The 20,815-nt window shown below is 48.7% G+C and overlaps 2 protein-coding genes across 5 annotated transcripts; both read right to left on the bottom strand.

The window, feature by feature from the left end:
* Positions 1-4,078: 4,078 nt before the first annotated feature.
* On the bottom strand, positions 4,079-13,947 carry LOC107523401 (zinc finger protein 77-like). Of its 4 annotated transcripts, none has more exons than XM_060181550.1 (5): positions 13,835-13,947; positions 10,133-10,207; positions 9,130-9,256; positions 7,823-7,982; positions 4,079-5,973 (listed from the first exon to the last, which is right to left on the bottom strand). In XM_060181550.1, the coding sequence occupies exons 2-5, from the start codon at positions 10,133-10,135 to the stop codon at positions 4,854-4,856; spliced, it is 1,410 nt and encodes a 469-aa protein (XP_060037533.1). In that variant the 5' UTR covers positions 10,136-10,207; positions 13,835-13,947; the 3' UTR covers positions 4,079-4,853. The 4 variants fall into 4 exon arrangements, with proteins under 4 accessions (XP_060037533.1, XP_060037534.1, XP_060037535.1 ...); XM_060181551.1 differs by lacking the exon at positions 13,835-13,947 and adding an exon at positions 11,487-11,505; XM_060181552.1 differs by lacking the exon at positions 13,835-13,947 and adding an exon at positions 10,768-10,826.
* A 4,673-nt stretch (positions 13,948-18,620) lies between these two features.
* On the bottom strand, positions 18,621-20,056 carry LOC103126348 (olfactory receptor 2Z1). Its single transcript, XM_007537248.3, has one exon. The coding sequence runs from the start codon at positions 19,563-19,565 to the stop codon at positions 18,621-18,623; it is 945 nt and encodes a 314-aa protein (XP_007537310.3). The 5' UTR covers positions 19,566-20,056.
* Between the last annotated feature and the right edge of the window lie 759 nt (positions 20,057-20,815).

Here is a 20,815-nt window from a genome sequence, read left to right as displayed (position 1 = left end):
AAGGGGGCAGAGGGGAGAGAGCATTACAGTTCAGTAAACAGCACCTGCCTGAGGCTCTGAGGTCCCGGGTTCAATCCCCAGCACCACCATCAGCCAGAGCTGAGGAGTGTTCTGGTTAACAAAAAATAAGGAAAATAAAAAAGTAAAGATGGGGGCAGGCAGGGAGTGACGCACCTGCTCACATCACAGTGCTCAAGGACCTGGGTTCGAGCCCCCCCGAGTGGTGGAGCAGGGCTGCAGGTGTCTCTGTCTCCCCCTTTTCTCTCTCAATTTCCGGCCCAGGTTCAAGCCCCAGCTCCACCCTCCGACGCAGCTGAGCAGGGCCCCTGGGGGAGAATACTCACTATTATTATCACTATTATTATTATTATCACCGTGGACGGGGCTGAGGGGACAGCAAGATGGCTCTGCAGAGAGTCTCTCCTCGAGGTCCCGGGTTCGACCCTTCCCCCTCAGCCCTATCCACACCCAGAGCTGAGCAGGATTTTGGGTAGAACAAAAACAACAATAATAATAAGAAGAATGGTTATAATGTGGGAAGACAGCACTTTGGATCTGTGAAAGCCTCTATTAATAGCAATAACAATAACAATAATAATAATATACAGGAAGACAGCACTTTGGTTCTTAAAAGCCAATAATAATAACAGTGGCCCGGGAGGTGGCGCAGTGATAAAGCTTTGGACTCTCAAGCCTGAGGTCCCGAGTTCGATCCCCGGCAGCACATGTGCCAGTGATGTCTGCTTCTTTCTCTCTCCTCCTGTCTTTCTCATAAACAAACAAAATCTTAAAAAAATAATAATAATATTCAGGGAGACAGCACTTTGGTTCTCCAAAAACCAGTAACAATAATAATAATAAGCAGGGAGATGGCACTTTGGTTCTCCAAAAGCCAACAATAATGATAATAATAATAATAATAATACGCAGGGAGACAGCACGACGGTTCCGCAAAAGCCTCTGCAGCCCCAGGCCCCGCGACCCCGGGTCCGAGCAGGGTCGGGAACGCTATGGAATCCATCAGGAATGACCCCTCCCTCTGACACCCCGAGAGAAACCAAACACGCCCACACCACAACCGATCCCCGGGATGCTTCCCCGCCCCACCCACGCCGCCTCCTCCACGCAGCCCTCGGGGACTCACTGCCGCGCCGAGGGCGGGGTGGCGGGGCCGAGGACGCAGCGTCTCCTCCTCCGCCCGGCTCGGAGCCGCCATGAGCTCGGCGATCCCGCGGGAAATGCGGGGTGACGTCACTTCCGCTCTGTCCGGACATCCTGAGCTGTGGGCGGGGCCTAGTGGCGGTGGGCGGGGCGACCTAGAGACTGGGAGGCCGTGGGCGGGGCCTAGTGGCGGGGGGCGGGGCCAGTGCGACCAGCTGTGCTTGGGAAGTCGCTCTTTCTCCCTCCAGGGACTAAGCCCACCCAGTATTCTGTCTCTTCCTTCTTTTTTAATTTTTAAAATATTTAATTCTGAGCCAGGCGGTGGCGCACTTGGTTAAGCGCACACATGACAGTGCGCAAGGACCCGGGTTCAAGCCCCTGGTCCCCACCTGCAGGGGGAAAGCTTCACGAGTGGTGAAGCAGGGCTGCGGGTGTCTGTTTCTCTCCGTATCTCCCTCTTAATTTCTGACTTCTCTACCTAATTAATAAAGATAATAAAAATTAAAAGAGATTTAAAATTTTATTTTCCCTTGTTTTGTCATTGTTAGATAAGACAGAGAAATGGAGAGAGGAGGGGAAAGACAGAGGGGGGAGAGAAAGTCACCTGCAGACCTGCTTCACTGCCTGTGAAGCGACTCCCCTGCAGGTGGGGAGCTGGGGGCTGGAACCGGGATCCTTGCGCTTTGTGCCATCTGCGCTACTGCCCAACTCTTTTATTTACTATTGTGGAAGGTGAGAGACACATGCAGCCCTGCTTCCCTACTCGGGAAGCTTTCCTCCTGCAGGTGGGCACCACGAACTTGGACCCTTTTATTTATTATTATTATTACCAGAGCCCTGCTCAGCTCTGGCTGATGGTGGTGCTGGGGAATTGAACCTGGGACTTTGGAGCCTCCGACAGGAGAGTCTCCTTGCAGAACCACGATGCTGGAGACTTTCCCCTTCGACCACCCGCCCCCTTTTGCTTCCCACTGCCCCGCTCAGCTCTGGCATCTGGTGGAGATGGGGATTGTAGCTGGGACCTTCGATGCCCTAGGCTTTCAATTTATTATTATTATCTTTGCATAGCCACTATCCGATGTCCCCAGCCATGTGAGTTTCAGTCAATTACTTATGAGCCAGGGAAATAGCATCATGATGATCCAAAGAGACTTTGGTGCAAAAGGTTCCAAAAGTCACAGGGCCAGTTCTCCACACCATTAGAAATTAAATGAGCAGTGCTCTAGAAGAAAAAATAAATAGTTCAAACCTAAAAAATATATTCTTGCCCTCGTCTCTCCATTTCTCTCCGTCCTATCCAACAACAACAATAATAACTACAACAATAAAAACAAGGGCAACAAGAAGGAAAAAATATTAAAGAAATATATATGTAATTTTTTTAAAGTTCTTATTGAATAGAGACAGAAAGATGGGAGAGCAGAGATCCCTGCAGCCCAGCTTCACCACTTTGAAGCTTTTCCCCCCTGCAGGTGGGGACCGGGGGCTTGAACCTGGTCCTTGTTCAGGGTGACTTGCGTGGTCTTACCAGTCTCACCATCTCCTGACCCTGTAGTTGTGCTAAAGATGGACTATGGATAAAATGGGTTAGTTGAATATAGTGCTTCCTGGATATTCGTACACCCCCTCCCCCACTACCACCACCACAATGAAGGAAGCCTCATGGCTGGAGTTTCTCCCTAACCCCCGACCTGGTGAAGCGCTCACATTACAGTGCACAAGGACCCTGGTCCCCAACTGCAGAGGGAAAGTTTCACAAGTGGTGACACAGGGCTGCAGGTGTCTGTCTCCCCCTCCACTCTCAATTTGTCTCTACCCAATAATAAATACAAATTATTTTTTTAAAAGTATATATATATATAATTTGGTACTGGTGTGAATGAAAGAGTTTTGAGCCTGGTCCCCACCTGCAAGGGGCAAGCTGTCCCAGTTGGTAAAGCAGGGCTGCAGGTGTCTCTCTCTCTTCCTATCACTCACTTCCCTTTTAATTTCTGGCTGTCTCTATCCAATAAATAAATAAAGATAAAAAAAAAAAAAAGGTTTGAGCAAGACTTTTAAGTACTTGGACATTTATTCTTTTAACCAGAGCTGAGCTCTGGCTGATGGTGGTGTGTGTGTGTGTGTGTGTGGGGTTTGAACCTAGGACTTTGGAGCCTCAGTCATAAGTCTCTTTGCAGAACCATGATGCCATTTGCCTCCAACCACCCTGCCACCCCACTTGGATATTTATTTGTTGAACTTAGAAACTCTTGGGCAGAGGGATATTTCTTTTTATTCTCTTTTGCTGCCTTTCCTGTTTTATTGTTGTAGTTATTACTGATGTCGTTGTTGGATAGGACAGAGAGAAATGGAGAGAGGAGGGGAAGACAGAGAGGGGAGAGAAAGACAGACACCTGCAGACCTGCTTCACTGCCTGTGAAGCGACTCCCCTGCAGGTGGGGAGCCGGGAGGTCGAACCAGGATCCTTCTGCTGGTCCTTGCGCTTTGTGCCACGTACACTTAACCTGCTGCGCTACCGCCCGACTCTCCAGAGGGATATTTCTTAATTGTTACTATCAGGAACACAAATAGATACTCGGGAGAATTTTCTTTAATGTGTCTATTCAATTGAAAACTTTTTTTAAAAGTATTTATTCCCTTTTGTTGCCCTTGTTGTTTTATTGTTGTTGTTACTGATGTCATCATTGTTGGATAGGACAGAGAGAAATGGAGAGAGGAGGGGAAGACTGAGAGCGGGAGAGAAAGACAGACACCTGCAGACCTGCTTCACCGCCTGGGAAGCGACTCCCCTGCAAGGGGGAAGCCGGGGGCTCAAACCAGGATCCTTATGCCGGTCCTTGCGCTTTGCGCCACATGCGCTTAACCTGCCGCGCTACCGCCCAACTCCCAACATTTTTTTGCCTGAGCAGTGCTCTGGTTTATTTTCTTGGTTTAGTTATTACTACACAGAGACAGAAACTTGGAACAGGAGAGAGAGAGAGAGAGAGAGAGAGTCAGACACCTTCAGGCCTGCTTCACCACTCGTGAAGCTTTCCCCCTGCAGGTGGGGTCCGGGGGCTTGAACCCGGGTCCTTGCACAGTATAATCTGAGCGCTTAATCAGGTGCGCCACCGCCTAGTGCACCCGTACTAAGTCTTTCTTCACTGTCGTGTGTTGTTGCTGTTGTTTTGACAGATTAATGACAGAAGTGAGGGAGGGAGGGAGGGGGGGACAGGGTGGTAGCACCCACCCCAGGTCAAGCACACAGAGTTGAAACAGTAGAAAGAGCAAAAGGAGCTGCACAAGGATCCGGGTTCAAGCCCCCCGGCTCCACACCTGCAGCGAGGGGGTCGCTACACAAGTCTTGAAGCAGGTCTGCAGGTGTCCCTCCTTTCTCTCTCCATTTCTCTGTCCTATCCTAGAAACCGGGAACAAAACGAAAAAAAAAAGGCCACCAGGAGCAGTGGATTTGTAGTGCAGGCACCGAGCTCCAACGATAGCCCTGGAGGTGAAAAGAAATAGGAAAAGAATAAAAAATAAAAAAATGTAAGGCTAGCACCCGAGTAACACTCTGGCTGGCGCAATGCTGGGGATCAAACCCAGGACTTCCTGATGGAGAGTTCAACGCTTCTCAGGCCGCTGCCACCGGAGTGCCCACTCAAGCAGTCTTCCCGGACCAGTGAGGGAACCACAGCCTCATCCGCCTCGCCTCTTCACTTTAGTGGCGCTGCTTCTTTCCGCTGGTGGGTTTTCAGGTGTCTCTGAAAATACCGCAGGTTATTGAACCTCTTCCCACACTCTCTACACTCACTGAGCCCGTCTTCCTGGTGCATCTTCAGGTGGCCCCGGAAGTTGGATCGGTCCCTGTAAGTCTTCCCGCAGATCTGACAGGTGTGCGGCTGCTCTTGGCTGTGCGTGAAGGCGTGTTGCCGCAGGCTGGAGACGATCCGGAAGGTTTTCCCACACTCCGGGCAGCCGTACGGCTTCTCCCCGGTGTGGATCCTCACGTGCTCTTGGAGGGCCGAGGGGGACACGAAGAGTTTGCCGCAGTGGTGACATTTGTGGGGGCTCTCCCCGGTGTGGATCTTCACGTGGGCTCGGTAGTACGTGGCGGAGATGAAGGCTCTCCCACACTCGGCACACGGGTAGGGTCTCTCCCCGGTGTGGGTCTTCACGTGCTCGCGGAGCTTCGAGCCTCGCCGGAAGGCCCTGCCGCACCACTCGCACTTGTGGGGCTTCTCCCCCGTGTGGGTCTTCCAGTGTTCTCGAAGCTTCGTCGGGTAGCGGAAGGCTCGGCCACACCGCTCACACTGGTAGGGTTTCTCCCCGCGGTGCACTCGCACGTGGACTTGGAACAAGGACGGCGAGAAGAAGATCCTCTGACACTCTTGGCATTTCTGGTGTGCCTGACCTTCGAGGACGTGAGCTTTCCGGTGTTTGGAGAGGCAGGAGCTGCTCAGGTAGGTCTCGTCGCACACTTCACACCGGTAGACTTTCCATCTGTCCTCACTGCCCACGCTGCTCGAGGGACCATGGTTCTTGGCCTGGTGACTGTCTGTACCTCTCAGAGATGATGGCTTGGCATCCTGTGGTTTCCCAGATCCTTCTTCTCCCGTGTCTGTTCCCTCACACTCGGGTGCGAGATCGCCTCGAGAGCTTGGCGGATTCTCCGGGAGAGGAGGACGCAGGAAGATTTTCCCACACTTGACGCGGTCATTACTGGTCACTCCAGCAGGGGCGCTCCTACGGCCAGTGTGACGTCTGTGCTGGGCCAGGGCTTCCCCACGGTTGCTTCCTTCATTCCGTTCAAAGAGAGTTGCCGCCGGTTGTCTGCTGATAAAAAAAAAAAAAATAAGCAGCGAGCTATTAGGGATTAGTAATTTTTTTCATTTTTTTTTTTTTACTGTCGTAGTTGTTGTTATTGAGGTCATTGTTGTTGGATAGGACAGAGAGAAATGGAGAGAGGAGGGGAAGACAGAGAGGGGGAGAGAAAGACAGACACCTGCAGACCTGCTTCACCACCTGTGAAGCGACTCCCCTGCAGGTGGGGAGCTGGGGGCTCAAACTGGGATCCTTATGCCGGTCCTTGCGCTTTGCGCCACATGCGCTTAACCTGCTGTGCTACCGCCTGACTCCCGGGATTAGTAATTCTAAAGGACTTCCCTTTCAGTCATTTCTTGATGGCTGTGAATCAATACTTCCATTCTGTGTGAATTTTATTTATATATATTTTAAATATTTTATTTATTCCCTTTTGTTGCCCTGGTTGTTTTTTTTTTTTTTTTTATTGTTGTTGGATAGGATAGAGAGAAATGGAGAGAGAAGGGAAGACAGAGAGGGGGAAAGAAAGACAGACACCTGCAGATCTGCTTCAATGCCTGTGAAGCGACTCCCCTGTAGGTGGGGAGCCGGGGGCTCAAACCTGGATCCTCCGGCCAATCCTTGCGCTTTGCGCTACGTGTGCTTAACTCGCTGTGCTACCGCTATTATTTTTCTTTTTTACCAGAACACAGATCAGCTTTGGCTTATGATGATGCAGGGGAATGAACCTAGGACTTTGGAGCCTCAGCATGAGAGTCTGTTTGTATAACCATTATGCTATCTATCCCTGCCCTTTTCAAAATTATCTTTATTTACTTCTTGGCTAGAGATAGCCAGACATTGAGAAGGGGGAGACAGAGGAGAGAGACACACACCTGTAGCCCTGCTTCACCAGTTGTGAACTTCCCTCTGCAGATGGTGACCTGGGTATTGAACCCAGGTCCTTGCATACTGTCATGAGTGTGGTCGACCAGGTGTACCACTGCTCGGCTCCCCACGTGTTAAAGATTTCTGGATACTTGCCAACTTAATTTTCAAACTCATTATCAATAATCATTCAAGACGAAAATGTCTTGTGAACATTCTGTTGTGGGGCGGGGGGGGGGGGGGGGGGGGCGTGGCGGCGGTGCAGGGGTTAAGTTCAACTATTACCAAGCACAGGGATCCCAGGGTGAGCTCCCACTCGCCACCTGCAGGGGGTGCACTTCACAAGCTGCCTATCTCTCCCACTGGCTATCTCCTAATAAAAAGTGGTAAGGGGGGAAAAAAAGGAAAAAAAGGCTATCAAGAGTGGTGGATTTGTAGTGAGGCACTGAGCACCAGCGACAACCCTGGTGGCAATAAAAAACCAAAACAACAACAACAACAACAACAAACCCCAAAATATAATGGAGGTTAAGTACAAACTTTCATAACAAAAAAAATCAAATGCAGTTAGAAGTGATTATTTTGGGAGGCGGGCGGTAACGCAGCGGGTTAAGCGCAGGTGGCGCAAAGCACAAGGACCAGCATAAGGATCCCGGTTCGAGCCCCCGGCTCCCCACCTGCAGGGGAGTCGCTTCACAGGCGGTGAAGCAGGTCTGCAGGTGTCTTTCTCTCCCCCTCTGTCTTCCCCTCCTCTCTCCATTTCTCTCTGTCCTGTCCAACAACGACATCAATGACAACAGTAATAACTACAACAATAAAAACAACACAGGCAACAAAAGGGAGTAAATGGATTAATAAATATTTAGTTCTGCAAAGAGACCCTCATGTCTGAGGTTCCAAAGTCCCAAGTTCAATCCACTGCTCCACCACCAGAGGAAATAGATGGGTCTGGGACTCCTAACATCCCCCTTCCTTCCATAGAAATAGCGCTTACCTCAGTGCGTCTCCACTGGTCTGAGAGGGACATTGCTTCCCAGAAGCTGAACAGGAACCCTTTCCAGGGGCCTTTCGTGTGTTTTTTTTACTAGAGGCGGCATTCTTCAAAATATCCCACGGAGGACTGGAACCACTGGTTTTATTGTGAGTGTAACTACCTGTTAGCAAGATAATAGAACAGAAATAACAACATCAATGACAGAATTGTGTTTATCATCTCACAACTCAGCCTAGGTTTATGGTGGCGCACCTGGTTAAGAGCACACACATTACAGCGCTACAAGGACCTAGGTTCAAGCCCCCGGTCCCCACCTGCAAGGGGAAAGTCCACAGGTGGTGAAGTAGGGCTGCAGGTGTCTATCTCTCCCCCATCCTTGATTTCTGGTCGTCTCTATCCAATAAATAAAGATCACTAAAAAAAACATTTTAGGGAGTCAGCGGTAGCACAGTAGGTTAAACGCACGTAGCCCGAAGCACAAGGACCGGCCTAAGGATCCCGGTTCGAGTCCCAGCTCCCCACCTGCAGGGGAGTCGCTTCACAGGCGGTGAAGCAAGTCTGCAGGTGTCTGTCTTCTCTCCCCCTCTGTCTTCCCCTCCTCTCTCCATTTCTCTCTGTCCTATCCAAGAACGACGACATCAATAACATCAACAATAAAAAACAGGGCAACTAAAGGGAAAATAAATAAATAATAAAAATTTTAAAAATACGGTGGGGAGAGATAGAATTAATGGTTCTGCAAAGAGATTCTCAACCCTGAGGCTCTGAGGTCCCTGGTTCAGTCTCCCACAGGTAAGCAGTACTGTGGTAAAAAAAAAAAAAAAAAAGGAGAAAGAGGAACAAGGAGAAGGAGAAGGTGAGGGAGAAGAAGAGAAAGAAAAGAAACTAATGCCTGCGGCTCTGGAGTCCCAGGTTCAATCCCCTATACCACCGTAAGGCAGAGTTGAACAGTGTGCTGGTCAAAAAAAAAAAAGAGAGAGAGAGACGGGAAGAGACAGAGACACCCCTTCCCTCCTTTAAAAAATTTTATTCTAGGGACTGGGTGGTGCCGTACCTGGTTAAGCGCACATGTTACAATGTGCAAGAAGGACCCAGGTTCGAGTCCCTAATCCCCACCTGCAGGGGGAAAAGCTTCAGAGTGGTAAAGCAGGGCTGTAAGTGTGTGTCCTCTCTCTCTCTCTCTCTCCCCCTCAATTTCTGGCTGTCTCTAACCAATAAAGCTAATAATAAAATTTTTAAAAACTTTAAAAAGTAATAATAAAGAGAGAAACCAAGAGTAAGCGGAGAGGCAGGCCGGCCCCGCTCACCCAGGAAGGCCAGGTTCCGGCAGGTCTCCACCATCACGTCTCTGTACAGTCGCTTCTGACCACTGTCCAGCAGGGTCCATTCTTCTCGGGAGAAGTTTACAACCACGTCCTCAAAGGCCACCATGCCCTGGAACCACAGGTGTTCCCATCCACGAAGGAAGATATAATAACAACAACAACAACAACAACAACAACATAAGGGGATGGGGAAATAGCAGAAGGGTTTTGCAAAAGCCTTTAAACCCGAGGCTCTGATGTCCCAGGTTCCGTGCCTATGCCACAGTAAGCAGAACCGAGCAAGTGTTCTGGTCTAATTAAAATAATAATGATAATAAATAGTGACCCAGGAGGTGGCACTGTGGATAAAGCACTGAATTTCAAACAGGAAGTCTCCAGTTCAATCCCAGGGTGGTGGTGGTGGTGTTGATGGTGGGGTGGAGACAGTATAACGGTTCTGGAAAGAGACTCTCCAAATATATTTATTATTTAAATGAGATAGAGATAGAGGAGGGAGAGAGGAAGAGAAGGTGGGGAGGGGGTGAAAGAGGGGGTCCAACCAGAGCCCTGCTCAGCTCTGGCTGACGGTAGTGCTGGGGATTGAACCTGGGACCTCAGAGCTTCAGGTAGGAGAGTCTCTTTGTAGAACCATCATTCTGGATCTGATTTTTCTTATTGATTTGTAAACACTCTTTACATATGTGGGATTTCTCCCCCCCCCCCCCAGAGCCCTGCTCAGCTCTGGCTGATGGTGGTGCTGGGGATTGAACCTGGGACCTCAGAGCTCCAGGCAGGAGGGTCTCTTTGGAGAACCATGATGCTATCTCCCCCCCCCCCCCCCCCAGGACACATGCCTAAGTCTGACTTTTCCTAAAGTTCCTCATAAACCACAGGCAACCCCTCCCCGTGCAGGGAAGATGGTAAACTCAGCCACCTGGCAGCACACAGCTCCAGGGGCAGCTCGGGGGAATCTTAACGCCATCTAACCAGACAGCCAGGAACCCACCATCTCTGCTGGCGGAGCTGATCTGTTCCCAAGTCAGGTGCTTCCAAGCTGGTATCTCCCTTGGCGAGTCCAACCCTGCAGGGAAAGAAAATAAGAGCCCTCGAGGTCACGTCCACTGTGAGCCGAGCAAGAAACAAAAAATAAACAGATGGGGGTCGGGTGGTAGCACAGCGGGTTAAGCGCAGGTGGCACAAAGTGCAAGGACCAGCGTAAGGATCCCGGTTCGAGCCGGGATAAAAACAGAAAGTGGGCCGGGTGGTGGCGCACATGTTACAACGCACAGGGATCTGGGTTCGAGCCCCTGGTCCGCACCTGCTGGGGGAAAGCTTAGTGAGTAGCGAGGCTGGGCTGCAGGTGTCTCCCCCTCCCCTCTTGATTTTTGGGTTGCCTCCGCCCAATAAATAAATATCCAATAGATATAGATAAAAAGGATGTCTGGTGTTTTCTCTCTCTGCCTATCTTTCTCATAAGTAAATACATGTTGTCAGAGTTCGGGGCGCCAGTATGCCGGGCTAGCTTCGCAGGCAGGAGACAGAGACCAGGGACACACGGCTGAACAGACAAGCAGAAAATAATTTCTTTATTCACGAGCAAAGGGTTCAAAAATCTAATCTAATCTAATCTAATCTAATCACCACAAGTTCTGTTCTGCATCTTTCTCCTCTGGAGGCAGCGGCAGGAACTCAGGAAGTACCTAGGGTAAGGGGCTAGGAGAAGGAAGAAGCGAGAAACTAGCAAGGGCTAAACCAAATCTCCCGAAGGCAGGGGGAGTGAGACCAAACCAATGTAACAGAATGACCGTGTAAAACACCACAACGTCAAGCAATGTAATGGAAGAGATCCCAGAAGCAGAACCAGAAGCATTCCAACAACTCCCCCTTTTCGTTTTAACTAATTGACCATAGTATCAGGAGTGTGGGGTGAACAGAAACCTATATCACACAGGCATTTTTTTTTTTTTTTTTAAAGAATGGCACAAACATGGAGGCTTCTCGTGGTTAGCAAGGGATCTGATTTGAATTTTTTATAGAAAAAGAGGTTTGGTGCCTTAGCCAACTGAGTAATGGGGGATGTATCTTCCCTATTTATTTATTTATTTATTATTATTATTATTAACTTAATTGAGCCTAGGCGTTTGGCGGGCCTTCTCAACAGCCCTTTGTCTTTGGGGGTAGTAAGAGATGTCCGTGGCATGGGTGATGTTATAAAGGGAAATATCTTTAAATTGTTGGCTGACAAAGACAGGCCTACAGTGGCAAGACGAGATACATCAGTTAAGTGTAGAAGAATATGTGGATGTTGTTAATTCACGTAAGTTGTATATGGAGGAACTTTTTATAGTTTGATACCTTACCATAAGAACAGATGATTCTTTATATGAAGGCTTGATAGTTGTAATCACTTACTTGTGAAAAAAAATAAAACTTGTAACAAGTTAGAGGTTTACTATAATTGATATCTCGATGATTATAATTGGTTTAAATATCTTTATGATTTTGTTTCAAGGTCATCTAATGTGACCTCTTGTTGCAGTCTCTACAGCAGGATCTTCAGACCAATTTTAGTTTAAATATATATATTTTGATTTTTTAACTATTTTTACTTTGGACTATAAACAGACTCAGGTTACTTAGAGAGGCTACTGCTAGTTCCCACGAGAGTTGGGACATTCTCCGAGAGCCTGTTCCGCCATGCTGTGCCCTCAGGGCACTGTCAATTCCCCGCCACAGCTGGAGTGTTTTGGTTACTCCTCCTCCCTCCCATTCTCACCACGCCCTTCACTCTCTTGCCGGCCTCGGGGATTAGATGGAGGGAGGGTTGCTGGGCCAGGCGGCCATCTTTGCTACCTCCACGTGGCCCAAACTGCTGCTCTCACCCAACTCTGAGGTGCCAGCGCAAATAAAGGACTGTGTTCCCTTTCTGCTCCAAACCTCCTTTTTCTGCGTCCTGCCGCTGCCGCAAGTGACAAATATATATATTTCTCATAAGTAAATATATATATATTTTTTTAAAAAAAAAGAAAAACAAAATTCTTTAAAAAAGAAAAAAAAGAATTTTTATTATTTTTTTTTAAATTGATTTTGGGGGCTGGGGAGACAGCTCAATGGTCCTGCAAAATCCTCTAGTAATAATAATAATAATGATTATGATGCAAGAAGGCAGCATGATGATTCTGCAAAATATTCTCTAGCCTGAGGCTCCCAAGGTCCCGGGTTCGACCCTCAACCCTACTGTCCCCCAGAACTGAGCAGGGCTCTGGGGACAACAGTTAATATTATTAGTAATAGTAAGAATAATAATAATGGTTATAATACTGGAAGACAGCATGATGGTTTTGAAAGCCAATGATAGTGATAATAATGGTTGTGATATATGAAGACAGCCCAGTGATTCTGCAAAAGCCTATAATAATACTACTAATAAATCATAATAATCTTATGATGCAGGGAGACAGCATAACGGTTCTGCAAAAGCAAATAATAACAATACTAATAATAGTAATGGCCATGATGCTGGAAGACAGCACATTGGTTCTGCAAAAGCTAATAATAATAATAATAATATATGCAGGGAGACCGTGTCGGTTCTGCAAACAACAATGATAACAATAGCAATAATAATAATAATGGTTATGATGCAGGAAGAGTTCTTTGGTCCTGCAAAAGCCAATAATAATAACAACAGAAGAAAAATGATGGGCGGGGGAGACAGCATAATGGTTCTGCAAACAGACTCATGCTTGAGGCTCCAAAGTCCCAGGTTCAACCCCCCACACCAACATAAGCCAGAGCTGAGCAGGGCTCTGTTGTTCCTCTGTGTCTTGTCTCTTTCTGAATCTCTCTCAAAAAAATAAAAATAATAATATGCAGGAAGACAGCACTTTGGTTCTGCAAAAGCCAACAACAACAACAATACTACGAATAATAGGTTGTGCAAAAGCTAATAGTAATAATAATACTATGTGCAGGGAGATTATGTCGGTTCTGCAAACGCCAATGATAACAATAATAATAATGGCTACGATGCAGGAAGGCGCACTTTGGTCCTGCAAAGCCAATAATAATAATAATAATAATAATAATAATAATGGTAAGTCGTCTGGGAGGTGGCGCAATGGATAAAGCACTGGATTCTCAACCGTGAGGTCGTGAGTTTGATCCCCGGCAGCACATGTAGCAGAGTGATGGCTGGTTCTTTCTCTCCTCCTTTCTCATGAATAAATAAATTCTAAAATAATGATAATAATAATGGCTATGATGGAAGAAGACGCACTTTGGTCCTGCAAAGCCAATAATAATAATAATAATAATAATAATAATGGCTATGATGGAAGAAGACGCACTTTGGTCCTGCAAAGCCAATAATAATAATAATGGCTATGATGGAAGAAGACGCACTTTGGTCCTGCAAAGCCAATAATAATAATAATAACAACAATAATAACAGCAATGGCTATGATGCAGGAAAGCAGCACGACGGTTCGGCTACTGCTACTCCATCCCGAGGCTCCGCGGCCCCGGGTCCGAGCAGGGTCGGGAACACAATCAACACCGTCAGGACTGACCCCACCCTCCGACACACGTTAAGAAAACAAACTCAGACGCTCCGCAAACACACCCACAGCACAACCGATCCTCGGGATGCTTCCCCCCTACTCTGCCCCCCACGCCACCTCCTCCAGGCAGCCCTCCGGGGACTCACGGCCGCGCCGAGGGCTCAGCGTCTTTCCCTCCTCCTCCTCCTCCTCCTTCTCCTCCACGGAACCAGGTTGCCGAGAACCCGACGATCCCAAGCAAACTGCGGCGAGAGGTGCCGGCGCCGGGAGATGACATCACTTCCGCTTCCGGCCGCAGCGGGTGGGCGTGGTCGGGGAGGCGAGACTGCGCCCTGGGAGAGCGCGGGGCCGCTCGGGGCGGGGCCACGACGGGGCGGGGCCACAGGGGGCGTGGCCAGGTGGGGGGGCGGTGGGCGTGGTCGGTGAGGCGAGACTGCACCCTGGGAGAGCGCGGGGCCGCTCGGGGCGGGGCCACGACGGGGCGGGGCCACAGGGGGCGTGGCCCCCAGGTGGGCGGGGCGGTGGGCGTGGTCGTGCTGCAGGCTGGAGGTGGCGGGAGCGGATTGGACTTTTTCCTAAATAAGTTATTTATTTATTATAAAAAAATATATTTCTGGGGGCCGGGTGGTGGCGCAGCTGGTTGAGTGCACATGCTACAGTGAGCAAGGACCCGGGTTCAAGGCCCCCGGCCCCACCTGCGGGCGGGGGCGGGGGAGGGGGGGAGTTTTGCCAGCGGGTGAAGCAGGTCTGCAGGGGTCTCTGTCTCTCTCTACCTGCCCCTACCCTCTCGATTTCTGACTGTCTCTATCGATAAATAAAGATAATAAAAAATAATAAAAGTATTTCTTTTTGTTTAAAGGACAGAGAGAAATGGAGAGAGGAGGGGGAGACAGAGAGGGGGAGAGAAAGACAGACACCTGCAGACCTGCTTCACCGCCTGTGAAGTGACGCCCCTGCAGGTGGGGAGCCAGGGGCTCGAACCGGGATCCTTACTCCGGTCTTTGTGCTTTGCGCCACATGCGCCTAACCCGCTGCGCTACCGCTTGACTCCCAATAAAAATATTTCTACTTATTATTGGATGGTGACAGAGAGAAAGTGATAGGGGAGAGATGGAGAGGGCGAGAGACAGAGACACCTGCAGCCCTGCTTCATCCCTTGTGAAACTTTCCCCTCTGCAGGTGGGGACTTGCAGGGGGCTGGAACCCCGGTCCTTAGCACTGTGAGCACTTAACTAGCTGGGTCACCACCTGGCTCAGGAAGATTTTTAAGTTCTGAAGGAAGAGGCTGGGGGGTGAAGGCTCACCCATTGGTAACTCATTGCAATTTTTTTTTTGCTCGTTCTAAAAATTTAATGAAATAATTAATGAACCAGAGCCCTGCTCAACTCTGGCTGATGGTGGTTCTGGGGACTGAACTTCGGACCTCAAAGCCTCAGGCAGAAGAGTCTTTTTGTACAGTCTTTATGGTGTCTTTCTAATATTAATATTAATATTAACATTATTGGCCCCAGGGTTATCACCGGGGCTTGGTGCCTGCACCACAAATCCACCGCTCCTGGAGGCCATTTCTTTTTTCTTTTTTTAACAGCACCATACCTTTTAGATTTATTGTATTGGGAACAGTTCAAGTGAACCAGTAACCACTATCTTTATTTTTCCTTTCTTCTTCTTCTTCTTCTTCTTCTTCTTCTTCTTCTTCTTCTCCTTCTCCTTCTCCTTCTCCTTCTCCTTCTTCTTCCTCTTCCTCTTTTAATTTATTTCTTTATTGGGGAATTAATGTTTTACATTCAACAGTAAATACCATAGTTTGTACATGCATAACATTCCCCAGTTTCCCATTTAACAATACAACCCCCTGGAGGCCATTTCTTTCCCTTGTTGTTTATCAGTGTTGTTGTTGCTATTATTGTTGTCGTTGTTGTTGGATAGGACAGAGAGAAACTGAGAGGGGTGGGGAAGACAGAGAGAGAGAGAGAGAGAGAAAGACAGACACCTGCAAGCCTGCTTCACCGCGTGTGAAGCGACTCCCCTGCAGGAGGGGAGCCAGGGGCTCGAACCGGGATCCTTTTGCTGGTCCTTGCGCTTTGTGCCACCTGCATTTAACCCACTATGCTACTGCCAGGCCACCTATTATTATTGTTATTTCTCCCAGAGCCCTGTTCAGTTCTGGCTGATGGTGGTGCTGGGGATTGAACTTGGGACTTCAGAGCTTCAATATGAAATTATTTTGCGGGATTTGGGCGGTAGTGCAGCAGGTTAAGCGCAGGTGGTGCAAAGCACAAGGACCAGCAAAAGGATCCCGGTTTGAGCCCCTGGCTCCCCCACCTGCAGGGAAGTCGCTTCACAGGCGGTGAAGCAGGTCTGCAGGTGTCTGTCTTTCTCTCCCCCCCTCTGTCTTCCCCTCCTCTCTCCATTTCTCTCTGTCCTCTCTAACAATGATGACATCAACAACAATAATAATAAAAATAACAAGGACAACAAAAAGGGGGGAGCCCAAGCTTGGAATAGTGGAGAGGAAGTGTTAGGGAGGTACTCACTGCAAACTCTAGTGTAGTCCTGCTTTCAGGTATATATTTTGCAGTAGTTTATGGATACGTGTGCACATAAGCTCTCTCTCACAGAAACTGGTGTATATCTAGGTTATGGGACTTTGTTAGAAAGTGAACTACCTGAGATGAAATTCAGCGGGGAAGCAATTACAGAAGCCAGACCTTTTACCTTCTGCATCCCTCAACGACCCTGGGTCCATGCTCCCAGAGGGATAGAGAATGGGAAAGCTATCAGGGGAGGGGGTGGGTTATGGGGATTGGGTGTTGGGAATTGTGTGGAGTTGTACCCCTCCTACCTTATGCTTTTGTTCACTAATCCTTTCTTAAATAAAAAATTTAAAAAAAAAAAAGGGGGGGAGCAATTTTTTTTTTAAAATAGGTATTTCCTGAGGTGGACAGCATAATGGTTCTGTAAAGAGACTGTCATGCCTGAGGCTTCTAGATCCCAGGTTTAATCCCCCACATCACCAGAAACTAGAGCTGAGCAATGCTCTGGTTAAAAAAAGAAAGTTTAATCCCCCACAACTATGGACATCTAATCTTTGACAAAGGGGCCCAGACTATTAAATGGGGAAAGCAGAGTCTCTTCAACAAATGGTGTTGGAAACAATGGGTTTCAACATGCAGAAGAATGAAACTGAATCACTGTATTTCACCAAATACAAAAGTAAATTCCAAGTGGATCAAAGACTTGGATGTTAGACCACAAACTATCAAATACTTAAAGGAAAATATTGGCAGAACTCTTTTCCGCATACATTTTAAAGACATTTTCAATGAAACGAATCCAATTACAAAGAAGACTAAGGCAAGTATAAACCTATGGGACTACATCAAATTAAAAAGCTTCTTTACAGCTAAAGAAACCACTACCCAAACCAAGAGACCCCTCACAGAATGGAAGAAAATCTTTACATGCCATACATCAGACAAGAGTTTAATAACCAACATATTTAAAGAGCTTGCCAAACTCAACAACAAGACAACAAATAATCCCATCCAAAAATGGGGGGAGGACATGGACAGAATATTCACCACAGAAGAGATCCAAAAGGCCGAGAAACACATGAAAAAATACTACAAGTCTCTGATTGTCAGAGAAATGTAAATCAAGACAAAATGAGATATCACTTCACTCCTGTGAGAATATCAGACATCAGAAAAGGTAACAGCAACAGTCTGGAGAACTCTCAGAAGGCTAGAAATGGACCTACCCTATGACCCTGCAATTCCCCTCCTGGGGATAGATCCTAAGGAACCCAACACACCCATCCAAAAAGATCTGTGTACACATGTGTTCTTGGCAGCACAATTTGTAATAGCCAAAACCTGGAAGCAACAACAGATGAGTGGCTGAGCAAGTTGTGGTCTAGATACACAATGGAATACTACTCAGCTGTAAAAAATGGTGACTTCATCATTTTCAGCCGATCTTGGATGGACCTTGAAAAATTCATAAACCAGAGTTGAGCAGTGCTCTGGTGTTTCTCTCTCTCTATGTCTCTCTCTGAATCTCTCTCATAAATACAATAAATAAAATATTTTAAAAAATTAAAATACCCACCTGCAGTGGGTAGTTTCACGAGTGGTGAAACAGGGCTGCCGGTGTCTCTCTCCCTCTCTCCTCCTCCTCCCCTCTCAATTTATCCCTGTCTCTATGCAATAATAAATAAAATTTCAAAAGAATTAAAGATATTTTATTTATTACTACTATTTCTTATTATCTTTATTTATTGGATAGAGACAGCCAGAAATTGAAAGGGGAGGAGGAGGTAAGAAGAGAGACAGAGAGATACCTGCATAGCTGTCCCCCTGCGGATGGGGAGCGGGGCCTTGAACCTGGTTCCTTGTGCTGTGTAACGTGTATTTATTTTTCCACTCTGGCAGATGGTGGTGCTAGGATTTGAACCTGGGGCCTCAGAGCCTCAGGCAGGAGAGTCTTTTGCAGAACCCCTGTGCTGTCTTTCCCACCGTGATATGTACCACTGTGTCCTTAAGTTCAATCCCCAGCACCGCCATCTGCCAGATCGGAGCAGGACTCTGGGGAAAAAAAAATAGGAGGGGGTTGGGGAAACACCACTAAAAGCCATCAGGATTACAACTGTTTATTTGTTTATTTTGGTAGGACAGATGAAAATTGAAAGGGGGGGAGAGATAGACACCTGCAGCCCTTCTCCACCACTCAGGGAGCTTCCCCAGCCACACGCACACTGCAGGTGGGGTGCAGGGGAAAACTCGAACCCCGGTCCTCAGGCATACTCACATGTGCGCTCAGCCTGATGCATCACACCCTTCCCCCGTGACAGATCCACAGGAGCCCACCCAGCACCACCATTTTAACTGCTTTGGGGTGCTGGGGGCCTCTGTCACTGGGGAGCCCTTGTCACTTGGTCCCCAACCCAGCTCCACGCACCAGCACCTTGACCAAGGCCAGCCTGACCTCCCGATTCCTCAGACTGTAGATGAGGGGGTTGAGCGTGGGAGTGAGCAGACTGTAGAAGAGAGAGACCACGTTGTCCTGCTGGGGGCTGTGGTATGCCCCGGGCACCATGTAGATGAACACGGCCGCCCCATAAAAGAACCCCACCACGGTCAGGTGCGAGGAGCAGGTGGCAAAGGCCTTCCGACGGGCCTCCCGGGAGCGCATGGCCACCACCGCCCTCAGCACCCGGCTGTAGGAGGCGGCCACCAGCGACAAGGGCAGGACCAAGATCAGCACCCCGCTGGTGGACAGCGCCAGCTGGTAAGGGGACGTGTCCTGGCAGGAGAGCTTGAGCAGGGCGGGCACCTCACAGAAGAAGTGGTCCACCAGGCGGGAGGCGCAGTAGGGGTAGTGCAAGGTGACGGAAGTCTGGATGCAGGCGTTGAGGAGCCCCCCGAGCCAGGAGCACCCCACCATCCGCAGGCACACCTGACGTCTCATCAGCACTGGGTACTGCAGAGGGAGACAGATGGCCACATAGCGGTCGTAGGACATGAGGGCCAGCAGGAGGCCCTCGGCCACTCCCAGGAGCGTCAGGGAGAATATCTGGGCCCCGCAGCCCCAGAAGGGGATGGACTCTTGCCCCCGCAGGAAATCCCAGGCCATCTTGGGGACCGTCACCAAGGGGAACCCCACGTCCAACAGAGAGAGCTGGCTGAGCAGGAAGTACATTGGGGTGTGGAGTCGGGGATCCTGGTAGATGAGGAAGAGGAGGGTAGCGTTACCCAGAAGTCCCAGGACAAAGGTGGCCACCACCAAGGAGAAGAGGAACTGAGGGGCCTCCGTGTGGCTGAAGAGACCCAGCAGGGTGAAGTCGGAGGTCGAAGACTGATTCTCAGGGCCCATGTCCCGGGCAGCATGTCCCAGGCGGAGGAGAGGGCACTTAGGAAGACACGCCAGCAGGAATAGGACAGACGGGGGTCATCCCACTGGTCGGTGGTCTGGGGAAGGGCCAGGGGGCCCCCAGCTCCAATCACTAGGAGAACAAAGAAACCCACCTGGTGTTAGTGATGTCAGACAGTGGTTCGAGTCTCTGGCCAACAAACTTGAGCTAGCCATGCGTGACTTTTTTTTTTAGATTTTATTTATTTTACATTATTATTATTATTATTTATTTTCCCTTTTTGTTGTCCTTGTAGTTTTGTTGTTGTAGTTATTGTGGTTGCTGTCATCGTCGTTGGATAGGACAGAGAGAAATGGAGAAAGGAGAAGTCAGAGAGGGGGAGAGAAAGACAGACACCTGCAGACCTGCTTCACCGGCGGTGAAGCGACTCCCCTGCAGGTGGGGAGCCGGGCTGGGGGCTCGAACCAGGATCCTTATGCCGGTCCTTGCACTTTGCACCACCTGCACTTAACCAGCTGTGCTATCGCCCAACTCCCTTCATTAATATATATATTTTCTCCCTCTCCCACATTAACATATTTTTATATTTATTTTCCCTTTTGTTGCCCTTGTTTTTTATTATTGTTGTTGTTGATATAATCATTCTTGGATAGGACAGAGAGAAATGGAGAGAGGAGGAGAAGACAGAGGGGGGGAGAGAAAGACAGGCACCTGCAGACCTGCTTCACTACCTGTGAAGCGACTCCCCTGCAGGTGGGGAGCCGGGGGCTCGAACTGGGATCCTTACACTGGTCCTTGTGCTTTGAGCCACGTGCGCTTAACTTGCTGCGCTACCGCCCGACTCCCACATTAACATATATTTTTTTTAAATATTTTATTTGGGAGTCGGGCGGTAGCGCAGCGGGTTAAGCGCATACTGGCGCAAAGCGCAAGGACCGGCGTAAGGATCCCAGTTCGAGCCCCCAGCTCCCCACCTGCAGGGGAGTCGCTTCACAGGCGGTGAAGCAGGTCTGCAGGTGTCTGTCTTTCTCTTCCCTCTGTCTTCCCCTCCTCTTTCCATTTCTCTCTGTCCTATCCAACAATGTCGACATCAATATCAACAACAATAATAGCTACAACAATAAAAAACAAGGGCAACAAAAGGGAGTAAATAAATAAATATTAAAAAATATTTTATTTATTGTAATGACAGGGAGAGAGAGGAGAAGGAGAGACATTGAAACCAGAATCCTGCTCAGCTCTGGCTGATGGT

Source organism: Erinaceus europaeus, chromosome 23, assembly GCF_950295315.1.
Source record: "Erinaceus europaeus chromosome 23, mEriEur2.1, whole genome shotgun sequence".
NCBI classification, from domain to species: domain Eukaryota; kingdom Metazoa; phylum Chordata; class Mammalia; order Eulipotyphla; family Erinaceidae; genus Erinaceus; species Erinaceus europaeus.
The sequence above is the reverse complement of the archived record's forward strand: the minus strand, read 5'-3'. Positions and strand labels throughout refer to the sequence as shown.